This window comes from Sciurus carolinensis, chromosome 3 (genome assembly GCF_902686445.1).
Source record: "Sciurus carolinensis chromosome 3, mSciCar1.2, whole genome shotgun sequence".
Taxonomy (NCBI): Eukaryota; Metazoa; Chordata; class Mammalia; order Rodentia; family Sciuridae; genus Sciurus; species Sciurus carolinensis.
Genome location: NC_062215.1, coordinates 171,897,827 through 171,911,913, shown reverse-complemented (window position 1 = coordinate 171,911,913; position 14,087 = coordinate 171,897,827). Strand labels below are relative to the sequence as shown.

Sequence of the window (14,087 nt, the reverse complement as noted above, 5' to 3'; positions counted from 1 at the left end):
AAGTTTATTTGAGGGCTCACGGTTTCAGAAGACTTAGTATAAAGAAGACCAGTTCATTCCTCAGGACTCAAGGTGAGGCAGAACATCATGGCAGAAGAGTGGCAGAGAGAAGCAGCTCACATGGTGGTCAGGAAGCAGAGAGAGAGGTCTCCACTTGCCAGATACAAACATACACCCCAAAGCCATGCCCCCAATTCCCACCTCCTCTAGTCACAACCCATCACTTTAGTTACCACTCAATTAATCCCTATCAGGGGATTAAATCACTAATTGGGTTAAGACTCTCATAACCTAATCATTTTTCCTCTGAACCTTCTTGCACTGTCTTACCTGTGAGCTTCTGGGGGACATCTCATACCAAACCATAACACTAGGCAAGACAGCAAATTTTTTAAGAACGGGAGATACATGCCATTCATTCCTTTACTACATACAGTATCTTACACATAGAAGCTCAAAAAATGGTTGGTAAATAAATAAAATTTGTAGGTGCCTTGGTGCCTTTCTGTCATGTAGAGTCAAATTTAGTGCTTTTCACTAAGCATATTTAGAATGTTCAATTTGGCACCTAAGAGGATATTATCTCAATTAATTCAGCAGAAACTTTAAATCTAAAAATAAGCAAAACCTGCTGGGCATGGTATCATACAACTGTAAACCCAATGGCTTGGGAGGCTGAGACAGGAGGATCACAAGTTCAAAGCCAGACTCAGCAACAGCAAGGTGCTAAGCAACTCAGTGAGACCCTGTCTCTAAATAAAATTAAAGAAAGAAAGAAAGAAAAGAAAAAAGCAAAAGTTAATACTAGGAATTGTATTCCCCTAGTTTACATGAATGCTTAACCCCCTTTGGAATGGACTCCATGAAAAATGAAAACAGATACAGGCAGGACCAATAAAAACAGAAATGCTTGCACATAGTCTTTACAGTGAGACTCTGTCTTGAGATAAAAGGGCTAAGGATGTAGTTCAATGGTAGAACACTGTGGGTTCAATCCCTAGTACTGCAAAAAAGAAAAAGGAAAAAAAAAAAAAAGGAAAGAAAGAAAGGAAAAGAAAGTTTTTTTCTTAGCTTTGTGTGTCAGGCTGATTTTATAAAAAGAAGATGCTTTAACATCTCCTACTATAAAACTCTCCAACTTTCTCTATATTGTTTAAGATATAAAAGTTCTTCAAGTCCTCATGAATGCTAATAATATTTCCCACAACATTTTCATTTTCCTGATGCATATTTAAAAAAATAATAGGGCTGGGGTTGTAGTTCAGCGGTAGTGTTTGCCTAGCACACATGAGGCCCTGGGTTTGATCCTCAGTACCACATAAAGATAAATAAATAAAATAAAGGTATTGTGTTCATCTACAAAAAGTATTTTTAAAAAAACATTAGGGAACTTATGAATCAGAATTGATGGTAGCAATGTTCCACATGGAAAGATTTAATGATATGATCCATAGCCTCTTAATTTCTCCTTAACTTTTATTTTTGTTTATATTCTTTCAAGTTCAATTGATATGAAAACTACTCACTTCTTCATTTTGAGGTGTTGGAGGAGATCTTTCTAAATCCAGAAAGTCTAGTGGTCTTTCACTTAGTGTAAGCACACGAGGGGGTGTTTTTAGTGCCAGAGGTTTAAAGGGAGTTGACTGAATAAGGTCAAGATCTGCTGGTCTTGAAAATGAAACGTCTTCATTATTTCCTAAGAAGGAAAAACAAAAAAAAAGGGGGTGGGGTTTAAATGTATTTACTTTCTCTCAATTTTATAACATACTCAATAGCATTAGTTCCTTTATAACTACACTTTCAGTGTAAGATTGATATTTTGCTATTATGTGATATTGTGGTACAGACATTTATCAAGAAATTATGCAGTATCTACATATATGACTTAAAAAAACCCCAGTGTACAGATATGTACAGACCTCTTTTTGTAAAACTCAATTTTTTAAACTGGCAAAATATCTGAATAGATGCTTCAAAAGGAGAAATACAAATGACCCAAAAGCATTCAAGCAGATATTCAAAATTATTAATTAGCACGGAAATATAATGAAAATCATCATGTAATGCTATCACATACCCCTTCAAGTGACTAAAATTAAAGAGACCGACAATATGAACTGTTAGCAAGGATATGGAGCAACCTTACCACTATATCACTGATGAGAATGTAACATGGTACAATAATTTGGAAAATAGACTGCCAGCATTTAAAAGAGTTAAATATAACTTATAACCAAGCAATTTCATTTCTAGAGATATGAAGACATATGTTCTCAAAAAGACATGTATATGAATATTCATAGCAGCTTTATTCCTAAAAGCTCCCAAAGGAAACAACTCAAATGTTCAACAGATGAATTGCCATGACAAGCATGGCCAAACTCTCAGGAACAGTGAGAGGCGAAGTGGAATTGGAAAATAAAGATTCACAAACACAGATTTTGAAGATTAAGTTGGGATCAGGTGGAGCTCTGCTCTCTGAAGGAATGCAGATCTAAAGAGTTACTCCAGCAATCTTTATATAAGTCTCATTATCAGGTTAAAGACTCTGCAAGCATCTTCTTTGTATTAGGAAAGTTACAGAAACTAGGACTGTGGATTCCACAGTTGCAATCCACGTTGCAAAGTGCAATGTTAGGAGCTTTGTGTAGCCCTCAAGAAAGTGCATTGTTAAAAGTTACTATAAAGCGGGCAGGAACTGGAGAAGCGGAGCAGGTAAAACACTGTAGTTGTCTAGCATAAGAATTCCTTCCTTTCCCGGAGCTGTGTGCCTGAGATCAAGGTCAGAGCTGATAGCACTCTTGCACAGAGCCTCCTCATGCAGGGCACTGCCACAGCAGCTAAGCATCCTGTGCCCTTGGCACAGAAACATTCCCAGGCATGCCACAGCCATGAGGTCATCAGAGACCTCCAATCTCAGTCACTGCTCTCCCATCCTCTGTCACTGCTCTCTACAATGAATAGATAATTTATGATTTTGGGGTAACAAAAATGGTTATATCAACTGAGGTGGCTACATGGCCACATATGTTTATCAAAGTTCATCTAGTATACACCTAAATGTATACATATTATACATGTAATCTCAATAATTAGTCAAAATGTTTTTAAAAATTGTTTTAAGTTCAAACAACAGTAATGAGTAGAAAATTCTGAAAACAAAGTTGTGTTTCCCAACCCATTTTCTAAGTAATATTTTTAAACCCCCGAAAAGTTTCACAAAAATACATAAAACAAAGATTATGAGGTAACTTTCTAAACAAATGTGAAATACCTGCTACAACAATTCTCTCTGGAACTTGCATTATCACACTAGCATTTGGAACGCCTTCTTGAAATTCTTGTTCCAGGTCAGCGTTTGGTGGTGCTACTTTAAGTTTTTCCGGGACCCTCATTCGCTGACTAATACCTTCAGTATATTCCATTTCATACTGAATTCGACTAATTTCTGCCATCTCAGCAGCAGTGGGTGAAGGAAATGCTGCCCCACTTACCCTGTGGGAGGAAAATTTTAAGACCAGGATGACTAAGTGTAAGAATATCAGTCCTCTCTATGCTATCATATCAGAAGACAATACCTTACAATAAAGTAAAAGGAAACATCTCATTTTTGAGCACTGAATACATTCAAAGAAAAATTAAAGATTAAAGAAAGTGTTTTCCTCAACACAATGCCTTCACCTGTTGGCTGAAGCTGCACCTTGAAGATATTGCTTGCTTAGGAACAAATCTTAAAAATTATTGTATAATCACACACAAACGTGTATGCATGCGTGTGCATAAACATACATATGCAAACACATAATCTCCCTCTGCATAAACATAAATGCAAAGGGTTTATAACTTAAAAATATCTGAAATAAAATTTAAATTAAAAATTTCTTATCAAGAGGCCAGGAATGTAGCTTAGTGGTAAAGCGCTTGCCAAACATGCATGAGACCCTGGGCTTGATCTCCAGCACTGCAAACAAAACAAAGCAACAAATAAACAAAAAAACCCTGAACAATTATTTAAGAGAAAACTTCTTGGACTTTATAAAAATAAAATTAGAATTTGCTGTCGTGCATGCAAAACCCAAAACCTTTCCACGATGAAAACCAGACCCAAAAAGTGAATAATGTTAATTCTGAATTTACTAAAAAGATGCAATCCCCTGAAATCACATAATACAAATTAAAACCTCTCCTACTGAACACATATCTGATGATTGAGATGCAATGAATAGCAAATATACAATATTAATAAACCCTTAAAGTACACATTCATTTTTTGATGGACTAAAACAATTACATTATTTATTTATATATTTGTTTGGGTACTGGGGATTGAACCCAGGGGCACTTAATCACTGAGCCACAACCCCAGTCCTTTTTATTTTTCATTTGGAGACAGGGTCTCACTAAGTTGCTTAGGGTCTTGCTACATTGCTGAGGCTGGCTTCAACTTATAATCCTCCTGACTCAGCCTCTCAAGTTATTGGGATTACAGGCGTGTGCCAATATGCCCAGCTTAATGAATATTTAATATCATATTTATATGAGTATTTTTCAAAAGCATCAAACGCCCTTGGGGAAAAGACAGTACAAATGCATCGCATAACCTTCTAAATCGGAGAAGGATCCATGATCCCAGGGAAATGCAATAGAAAAATATTGCCCCAAAGTACAAAATGCTGATAAAAGCATAAAAGTGCATGGTTAGCCTACGGCGAACAGCTTTCAAGCCACTGTCTCTCAAACCTTTAATACTAACTCAACTGAAAAAAATTTCACTGACCTTCCTAATGGTGTGTCACTGCTTGTTCTTTTACTCATTTTAATACAGTAAATACACGTCTACAATAGCTATTAAAATACTGCTACCCTGTAGTTCAGTTTACTTTACACAACAATTCCCCTACAGATCTGAACTTTTTTTTGGAGGTGTACATAACAACACGGACACTGCTTTTCCAGCTGTAAAAAAGAAAGAATAAAAATCAGTATTTTGACAATTCATTTCATAAGAAAACTATGAATAAAAGTGAATATCTACTTAACATTCCTTTTGGACTTGAACATGACTTAGGGATAGAGCTAAGAAATCAATTTTGAAATCTCTCCTCAACAGTTATTCTATATCTCAAAAATAATAAAGATGGGTTTAAGCATAGTTATTGTTTTACAATTCTGCAAGCAGGATAAAGAAAAACTGTACTGATGATATACAGATGTGGAGTCAAATTAGAAAAAACTCAACACTGCTATAAAGCTTATCTAATTATTATATTCCAAAAGAGGAAAAAAACCTCTAAGTTTTTAGACAAAATACAAATGAAGAAATCATAAAGAGACTGCAAAGGGTAAAAGTAAATGTATTAGAGGTAGCCTAAAATTTGATGTATATGTAATGGCTTCTTAAAAACATGTAAATTTCAAAAATCAAATTACACTATGCTTTAAGTAAAAGATATTATATATAAAAGTCTAGGGCAATAAGCAATTAAAGACAGTAGAAATGTCTTCATCGTAGCTGGGATAGTTCTTAAACTCCATGTCAGAGATGTACTCCTTAGATACCTCCTAACTGAGATGCTCAGGAGAGAGTTCTCAAAGGTTGTTTAGTGTGTTGAGCCTTGACAACTGGTTTCATTATGAATGCTAACTAGTTTCTTTTATTCTTTACCAAAATGTCTGAATTTTAAGGATTAGGCATACAGACAATTTCAAGACTAAGAAAATAAGCCAAAAGAGAAAATTTTACTCACAAATGTGTACCAACTACTGCTTGCTGTTTGGCACTATCTGCTTCTGTGCTTCATATTACATCCTTCAACTTGCTTCAATGTGTATGTGCTGGAGTTAGAGCCACTTTGGTTCCTGGGAGAGAAAAACAGGAGCTAATTGAGAAACTAGATAATATCAATGTTAATTAGAAATTCCAATTTTCAATTGGAAATTCTCCAAATGATGAAAGTCCCAAAGATACACAACTCTAGATTAAGAAACAAATAAAAGAATAAAGAGCCAGGCGTGGTGGTGCATGCCTGTAATTCCTACAATTCGGCAGGCTGAGGCAGGAGGATCAAGAGTTCAAAGTCAGCCTCAGCAACTTATTGAGAGTAACTCACTAAGTAACTCAGTGAGACCTATCTCTAAATAAAATACAAAAAAGGGCAGGGGATGTGGCTCAGTGGTTAAGGGCTCTTGGATTCACTGCCCAGTATTTGCAAAAATAAATAAATAAGTAAGGGAGGGAGGGAGGGAAGGAAGGAAGGAAGGGAGGGAAGGCAGGAAGGAAGGGAGGGAAGGAGGGAAGGAAGGAAGGAAAGGAAGGAAAGGAAGGAAAGGAAGGAAAAGAAGGAAAGGAAGGAAAGGAAGGAAGGAAGGAAGGAAAGAAGCTTACCATCAATTTTGGACCCACAGACAGAGCCCTATGATTATTCATCAAGTAAGACATCGCTATGATTGTTTCTGATTTGTAGTTAGAAAAATGTGGCAGATGAAAAATATATTTAAATCAATATATTATATATATTTATATATGTGCATAAGAAATAAATTTCCATTCACTTAAAATGTTTCAAAAATGGAATCAGTAATAAATGTACATGGCACAAAGTACATAAGAACATATGGAGAAAATAGTGTTCCAATAAATCTTCTTCAACCACCCAGGTCCCCAAAGGCAACTTCTATTATCAATTTTGGTGCATAGCTCTAGTTGAGATAGTTTTCAAATTCTTAAATCTATCTGAAGCATAGTAAAAGCTTATATTCAGAAATAACACTGAAAAGATATATCCCAAAACAATAACAGCTTTGGGATATTACAAACTGAAGTATTATAATAATAAACAATGAACACAAGTTGCTAGAACCACATTATCTCTTTGAAATGTGCTGCTCTCCGTATTCCCTTCATTGCCTTTCAGTCTTCATATTAACTCTACACTAGGTTATCTCAAGGGTCTCAACGTTTCATTCTACAGCAGCATCATTTATAAGAAGACTCTTCTTAAGTTTGTAAAGAATCATGGACTTAGAACATAAAGGTGGATAGTGAAAAGACAACTTCTGGAAAAATCCAAAATCTCCTATTTTGAACTATTTAAATTTAAAAGTAAATGGAACTTTTCCACTAAGATTTAACACTACTGTCTCAGTTACTGGGTTTTCTGCTTAAATAAAACAGATCAGAATTTGATTATTTCTCTCCCTCATCCGGCTAGGGCACTTTGAGTAAACACTTTTAGCAATAGATAAACTTTTCAATGGGGCTTACCATATTAATTCCAGAAGTTTTGTTACTTAGAATCTACTAGGAAACAAGTACGATTCTCTGTTATATAACTAATGAAAACAAAATCCCCTGTAGAATCAAAGATAATTTCAAACTCCATCCCCCACACCCAGTATTCACACAGTTGATTTATCTTGGCTACACTTAATTTCTACAACTTGATTTAAAATTTTTTAAATACTGTATTTTAAAGGAAATTTAGATAACTACCTTAAACCATGGACTTGATGTACACACATAAATACATGTAACAAAAACATAACTATTACAAAAAACCCTCATCCATCATCCATATTTGAACCCAGAGTGAAGTTATAAACCACAGGTGGAAAAGTGTACCAATTTGGGGATACAATGATTCAAGCCTAATTTCTCACTTTCTAACCAGAACACTGGAAACCATTAAGTCTAGAAAGTCACAGAAACAACTTGAGTTAAATGGTGACAGCAAAAATTTATATAATTCTACAATTACAAAAAAAAAAAAAAATCCAATTTTTTAACAGGTATTGTGTGGACCTAGTTCAAGGTTTTTATCTAGGAAACCCTATTTGGGGATCTCTTTCCAAGCAACTGTACTTAAAGAATGGATGTATCAGAAGAACAAATTGTTGAGATCCTGGGTTAACTTTATTTTTTAAGAAAAGTCACAGAACACTTGGAGAAAGATCTATTAGCCCCAGAAAAATGTCAACACCAGAAGGAAAGGTAGCAACAGCTAAATTGCACTTCGGACATGAGGTAGCCCTATCAGACAGGAAGGGAGACAACACGCAATTTCCTTTGGAAAGAAAAGCAAACAGCTTATGAATTCACAAGACTTTGAAACCCCAAAAGATGGAAGGTTCCCCCAATTTAATTGCACGGGGAGACTACTAAGTGCAATTTAAATGGTCCTAATTTCCCCCAGGGTTCTTCTTGTGGGATTTCCTTAGCCAAGGGGATTGAGGCAGAAACGTCTTCCGCCCCGGGAGAGAAAACATTCCCGACATCTGGTTCGATATTTGGCATTAGCTTTTTTCATCTTCTGCAGTAAAAAGACGCCGCCGCTGTAGATGGAGCGCTCTTCCCCGGAGACGCCCCTGGTTCTGCCGTGGGGGACGCGCCGGGGTTCTCGGCTGCAGGAGGGGACTCCTGACGGGCGGTCTCCGCACGCCCTGCTCCCGCGGCCCGCGAGCAGCAAGGATGCTTACAGACCCGCGGCCGCCGCCACCCGGGCTCCCTACTGGCCCTCCTTTCCGAACAGTTATCTTCCACAAAACCCCACCAAAGGCCACTTCAAACACAGCAGGCTCAAGGTCAAGTGGCTGGGAAGCCGGCCGGCGGCGGCACTCGGGCTGGCACGCCTCTCCCGGGCTCCCAAACCCCGCCGGGTTCTAGGCGGTCAGGTCCGAACTTCTGCACACAACCGGGCGCTCGACCAGACAGGGCCAAGAGGCTGGCCCGGCACCGGCAGCCCGCGGCTCCGCGCCCACGCTCTCCTCGGAACCCGAGGGCGGCACGGCGCTGGGGAGGAAAGGCCCAGGCACCGGACCGCGCGGCGCGGCGACACCTCGGGAGGGCCGGGCCATCGCGGTCTCTCGGTCGACCCGAGGGTCACTGCCGCAGCGCTAGGCCCGGAGGACGGCTCGGGCGGGAGTCCCGGATCGCGAAGACGTCAGCACTCACCCCTGGGCCCGCTGGAGAGTCCCCAGAGAGGGCCGCCGCCCGCCGGCTCCCGGGGCGCTCGGGCGAGCGCTCTCAGAGGCCGTTGGCCGAGCGCACTGAGGCGCCGGGGCAAAGCACCGGCCGAGCGGCCCTCAGCGGGCCAGCAGAGACGCGAGAACGGCCAGGATTGGCCCCTTGCAGGAGCCGTAGAGGAAGCAGGTTTCTAGTCATGTGACGTGGGAAAGGGCGGACGTACGGCTCACGCACAGGAGTGGGGAACCGCGAGACGGCGGTAGGGAGACATCTTTGTTGTGGGCAAAATACGCCGACCGCAGGTAATACTGGAGGTACTTAAGTTTGATCACGGTTAGCGCTAATTAGTTGTTCGTGATCTTTAAGATCACGTTTGCAAGGTAAACCTTCGATGTCGGTTAAGACAGCAGTGTTTCAGACCACCTGCGCCAAAATGTCCAGGGTACAAGTCTAAGAATTTGCATATTTAAACAACCCTAGGAATGATTCTTTTGCACTCCGATTTTGATATAAGCCCTTCAGTGAAGGACCCTGGAAAGGGGAAATTAAGGTAGGCTTCATGGTGGTTCGGAGCACTGTTTAGCTTCCTGGGAGTTCTCTCCGACCCAATTTCTGGAAATTCGGAGCCCAGAACTGCATAAGGAGAATGGTGCTCACTAACCTAAGGACATACTGACTCCAAACCACAACCAACGGAGGAAGAATTGGGCGGTCCTCTGTATTTATGGGCTGTTTATCTTTGGATTCATCCAACCTTAGATGGAAAACATTTATTTTTAATTGTGTCTGCATTGAATATGTACTGACTTTTTTTTCCTTGTTATTATTCCCTAAACAATAGACATTGACCACTATTTACATCATGTTAGGTATTATCCGTAGTCTAATACTGACTTAAAGTATATCGAAGGATGCAGGTAGGTTATATGCAAAAGTTATACCATTTTATAAGGGACTTGGACATCTACAAATCTGGGTAATCTGTGAGGGTCATGGAACCAAGTCCCTCATCCCTGCACTGAAATTACTAAGGGAATACTACTTACACATGAGTGATGTACTTTTCTAGATTCAGAGATGTTACCAGTCTTTAAAATAATTTGGGAAACTTTCCAATTGTGTTCTTGGGCCCCATCTTAATATTGATATAAGGAAGGTAAATGTTATCAACTCCCCTAGAGTCTCAACCGGGTCTAATAATCAAATTGATTTAAGACAGATAACAGGAGGAAAGCATACACATTTTGTTTAGTAATTTTTAGTGGAGTCTTCACTAGAAAAATGAAAACCCTAGGAAGCAGTTAGGGTCCAAAGCTTCGAACAAAGAATAGTATATTGTGAAAATGTGAGACGACAAGAGTGTGGGCCAGAGCAGCTGACTGGAGAACTGACTGGGCAGATAACAGCTGGTTTAAAAAGGTTGATTTGTATGCATTTTCTCAGCCTTGACTCCCTGACTCTGACAATAAGAATGTCTCTCTTCCTAGAATAAGGAAGTCGCCCTTCATGTGGGAGTTTTAGCTCTTGCTTTCAGAAAGAGGTGGCCAGAGTGCTCTGTTGCATCTGCTGTTTTCTCAAGCACATTTGACTTGAAATAATCTTTAGGCCAAAATAGTATATTCTGCTATCCTATAGTGGCAAACCATCCTTCTTTTAAGAATAGATTCAGTAGTAATGATCAGTCAGTCCAAGTCAGCATCTTGCTGGAAGGTTAGAAAGCAAACTGGGTAAACTAACTGATCAAAATGGAAACCTTAAATGAGGGTCCTACTACTTCAGTAACCCTTCCACTTCTTAAATTCTTATAATTTGTGTTTTGCTCCTGCCTTCCTCCCCAAAACAAAATGTTTTTTTAATAACTTCCAATTGAAGATTGTGATCCAGTTATCAAACTCAGTGTCTTCTCCCATAACATTGATCATTGTTTATCTTCTGACATCATACAATTCTGCTAAATTAAATGTGACAGTGTTGTAAAATGTCAAAGTACCTAACACTTTCTGGTAGTAGATTCTTTTAAGGGCAGGTGGCATTTTCTCAACTGTGCTTAGAAACTGCTCCCTCCCTTTGTGTGATAATAGCTTCATGTTGGGTCTTCCTTCTCTTCCCTCATTAATGTGGTTATTTCTGTTTATGATTTATTCCATCATTGACTGCCTTTGCATCCTCATAGTATATAAGTCTAAATTAGTACATCCTTGTAGTCTCTTCCTGATGCTCTAGTTGTAGCCAGTTCTACTTAAGTGTCCCATTGAAGCTTTGATCCCAGTAGGGTTTCAAACTCAAAAACTTTCCCCTCTTCTCTTCCCTCCAGATACTTTCCCAATTACTTTTTTTTTTTTCAGTTAATGGAAAGATGTATTTTTCTATTCAACAAAGTTCAAACTACTGAAATTATCTTTTACTGTCTCCCAAGTCCCTTATGACAATTAATTTGTGGTATCAACTTGACTGGATTAAAAAATACCCAGATAACTAGTAAAACATTATTTCCAGGTATGCCTCTGAGGGTATAAGTCTGAATAAACAAGATCACCGTCACCCAGTGTGATGGGTACTTCCCACTGTACTAAGGGCTGGGTTAGAACTCTCTCTCTCTCTCTCTCTCTCTCTCTCTCACACACACACACACACACACACACACACACACACATACACACAACAGAGCTGAGATACCCGTCTTCACTTGCCATGGAAGATTGGAATTACGGATTCTCTGGTCTTTGTACTTCAGGACTGTACTAGCGGTCCCCAGTTTCTCAGGCTTTTGCCCTTGGAGCGAGTGTTCCACACATCAGCAACCCTGGTTCTCACACCTTTGGACTTGAACTGAACCATGGTTCTCCATCTTGCAGATGGCCTGTTTTGGGACTTAGCCTCCATAATCACATAAGTCATTTCCCACAATGAATTCTCTTCTCTTTTCTTTTCACTTTCTATCTGTCTACCTATCTATCTATTTCTCTGCCTGTTTTTACCCTATTGATCTTGTTTTTCTAAAGAATCCTAATACCTAACACATGCTTTAGATTTTCTCTCTTCAGTGCCAGTTACCTACTTTATCTAGGCCACTAACTGTCATCTGGGTTTTTACTCTTTTAACTAACCTACCCATCTCCAATCTTTTTCTAATTCCTCCTACACATCGGGTCAACAAGGAACTTAGTTTTAAAAATTGTGACATCTCAAATTTGAAGTCCCAGGTTTGAAAGAAATTTTGCTTTTTAACTATATATAAGTCCAAAAGTCTATAACAGTAATCCAGTAATTTTTTTTTAAAAACTTGAATCTTTGATATAGCCTGACAAGCATAGTATATACAAAGTCCTCAACTTATGATAGTTCAGTTTATGATTTTTAGCTTTATGATGGTATGAAAGCAAAATGCATGCAGTAATAAACCATACCTTGAATTTCAGATTTTGATCTTTCCCAAGCTAGCAATATAGAGCAATCATTCTGGTTTTTGTTTGCAGTACAGTATGCAATAAACCACATGAGATTTCCAATACTTTCTATAAAATAGGCTTTGTTTTAGATTATTTTGCTCAAGTATAGGCTAACGTAAGTGTTCTGAGCACATTTAGGACAGGCTAGGCTAAGCTATGACAATTAGTAGGTTGTGTGTATTAAATGCATTTCTAACAATGATTTTTTCAACCTGCGTGGGTTTATCAGGACTTAACCCCATCATAAGTTGAGGAGCATCTGATAACATATTGGACCTTCCGGATTATTATTCATATAATAATTCCACTCATTTGCTCAAAATCTTCACCAAATCTTCAGTACCAATAATGAAGTAAAGATCAACCTGGTATTCTTAATTAACTTTGCCAACTCTATTTACATGGTATAGGTAATATATTGTTCTTAACCATTAATTTTTCGCTGAGATTGTTTAATTCTTTCATAAGCATTTATTATCTACTATCTTCCTGCCACCTGGAATGCCAGCCTGCTTCTGACTATTTCTTCTTCTTAGAATCCTAATTTCCTTAAAGGATCACCTAAAATGTCCCCTCTTTTAGGAATTATTTGCTGTAGCCTCTACCCCCTGAACCAGTATTTGTTGTCTCCTATAGCGCTTACATATTCTGTCCAATATTATAATTGCTCATGGATTTGTCTTGTTTTTTCTTACCATAAAATAAATTCTGTGTTTGAGAAAAAGTTGTGAATCTTTCTCATTTGAACATATATACTGTGGAGTTGGAGTTAGACATATTGAGCATGTTGTAGATCTTGGATATAAAGTAATAAGACATATTTCCTTATTCAGCTCATAAATTGAAATTGAAGGTAATTCCAAAGCAGTAGTTCTAAAAAGAGTTTGAGCAATGGCAACATTTTTAAAAAAAAATCATAGAGCCATTAAAATCCTAGGAAGGATCATATTTATCTGAATGTTTACACTTTAGCCTGGTTATTAAAAAATTCGTTACTTCTTCCTGTGTGTTTGCTTTTCTGTTAATTTCCAATATCTATGACATAAATCAGAGGAGGAACTTAATCTTAATGTTCTGAAAGTGCCCTGCTAATAGTTTCCATTAGAGATTGATCATAATTTTCCTTTCCAAACAGGCTTATAGTGGAGAGAAAGATAATGTGCTTGATAACAGGGTTAATTTTACTTACCAGCAGTAAAAATAAGTTCATTAAAATGGTTTTGTACATTTTTTAACCAAGGAATTTACAAATCATATTTTTAGCCTACAAATGAGAGTATTTCTAAGATATTATTTGCACAACTATTTTCTTTATCTTGTAAACATTACTGCCCAAGATCAGTTCATTCATTCCATTTCATTCCTTGGTTATATCTTTATTGCCATTTAATATGGCCTGAAAGTTTCTTACCTCTGAGATTTCACTTCTTTTTTCTCAAGTCTCAACATATGAAATTTTATAAATCATTTTCCTGGATGAGGAGTATTAATATCGTTTCTCAATGCATATGACCTCATAACTTCTATAATCTATATACTTTTCTTATTGGTTTCTAAAACCCTTAAAAGCTTCAATAGAAAAATGAGCAAAGATAGGATTAAGGCTTTTACAGAAATTTTTTAAAAAGCACTCTAATTAAAATGATATGTTTAGCCTTAGTCATAATAAGGAAAAT

The 14,087-nt window shown here is 38.0% G+C and overlaps 1 protein-coding gene across 15 annotated transcripts in view; it reads right to left on the bottom strand.

The window, feature by feature from the left end:
• Nucleotides 1-9,125, bottom strand: part of Mff (mitochondrial fission factor) — a 57,752-nt gene extending 48,627 nt beyond the window's left edge. For 11 of the 15 annotated variants that reach the window (XM_047546554.1, XM_047546555.1, XM_047546559.1 and 8 more), the window contains exons 1-5: nucleotides 8,951-9,124; nucleotides 5,748-5,859; nucleotides 4,778-4,956; nucleotides 3,275-3,495; nucleotides 1,527-1,696 (exon numbers count right to left, since the gene is read on the bottom strand). In XM_047546554.1, the coding sequence (XP_047402510.1) occupies nucleotides 1,527-1,696; nucleotides 3,275-3,495; nucleotides 4,778-4,815 (429 nt within the window). In that variant the 5' untranslated portion in view covers nucleotides 4,816-4,956; nucleotides 5,748-5,859; nucleotides 8,951-9,124. Of the gene's footprint in view, nucleotides 1-1,526; nucleotides 1,697-3,274; nucleotides 3,496-4,777; nucleotides 4,957-5,747; nucleotides 5,860-8,950 lie in introns of all 15 variants that reach the window. The other 4 variants (XM_047546567.1, XM_047546568.1, XR_007107852.1 and 1 more) reach the window with 3 other exon arrangements.
• Nucleotides 9,126-14,087: the final 4,962 nt, after the last annotated feature.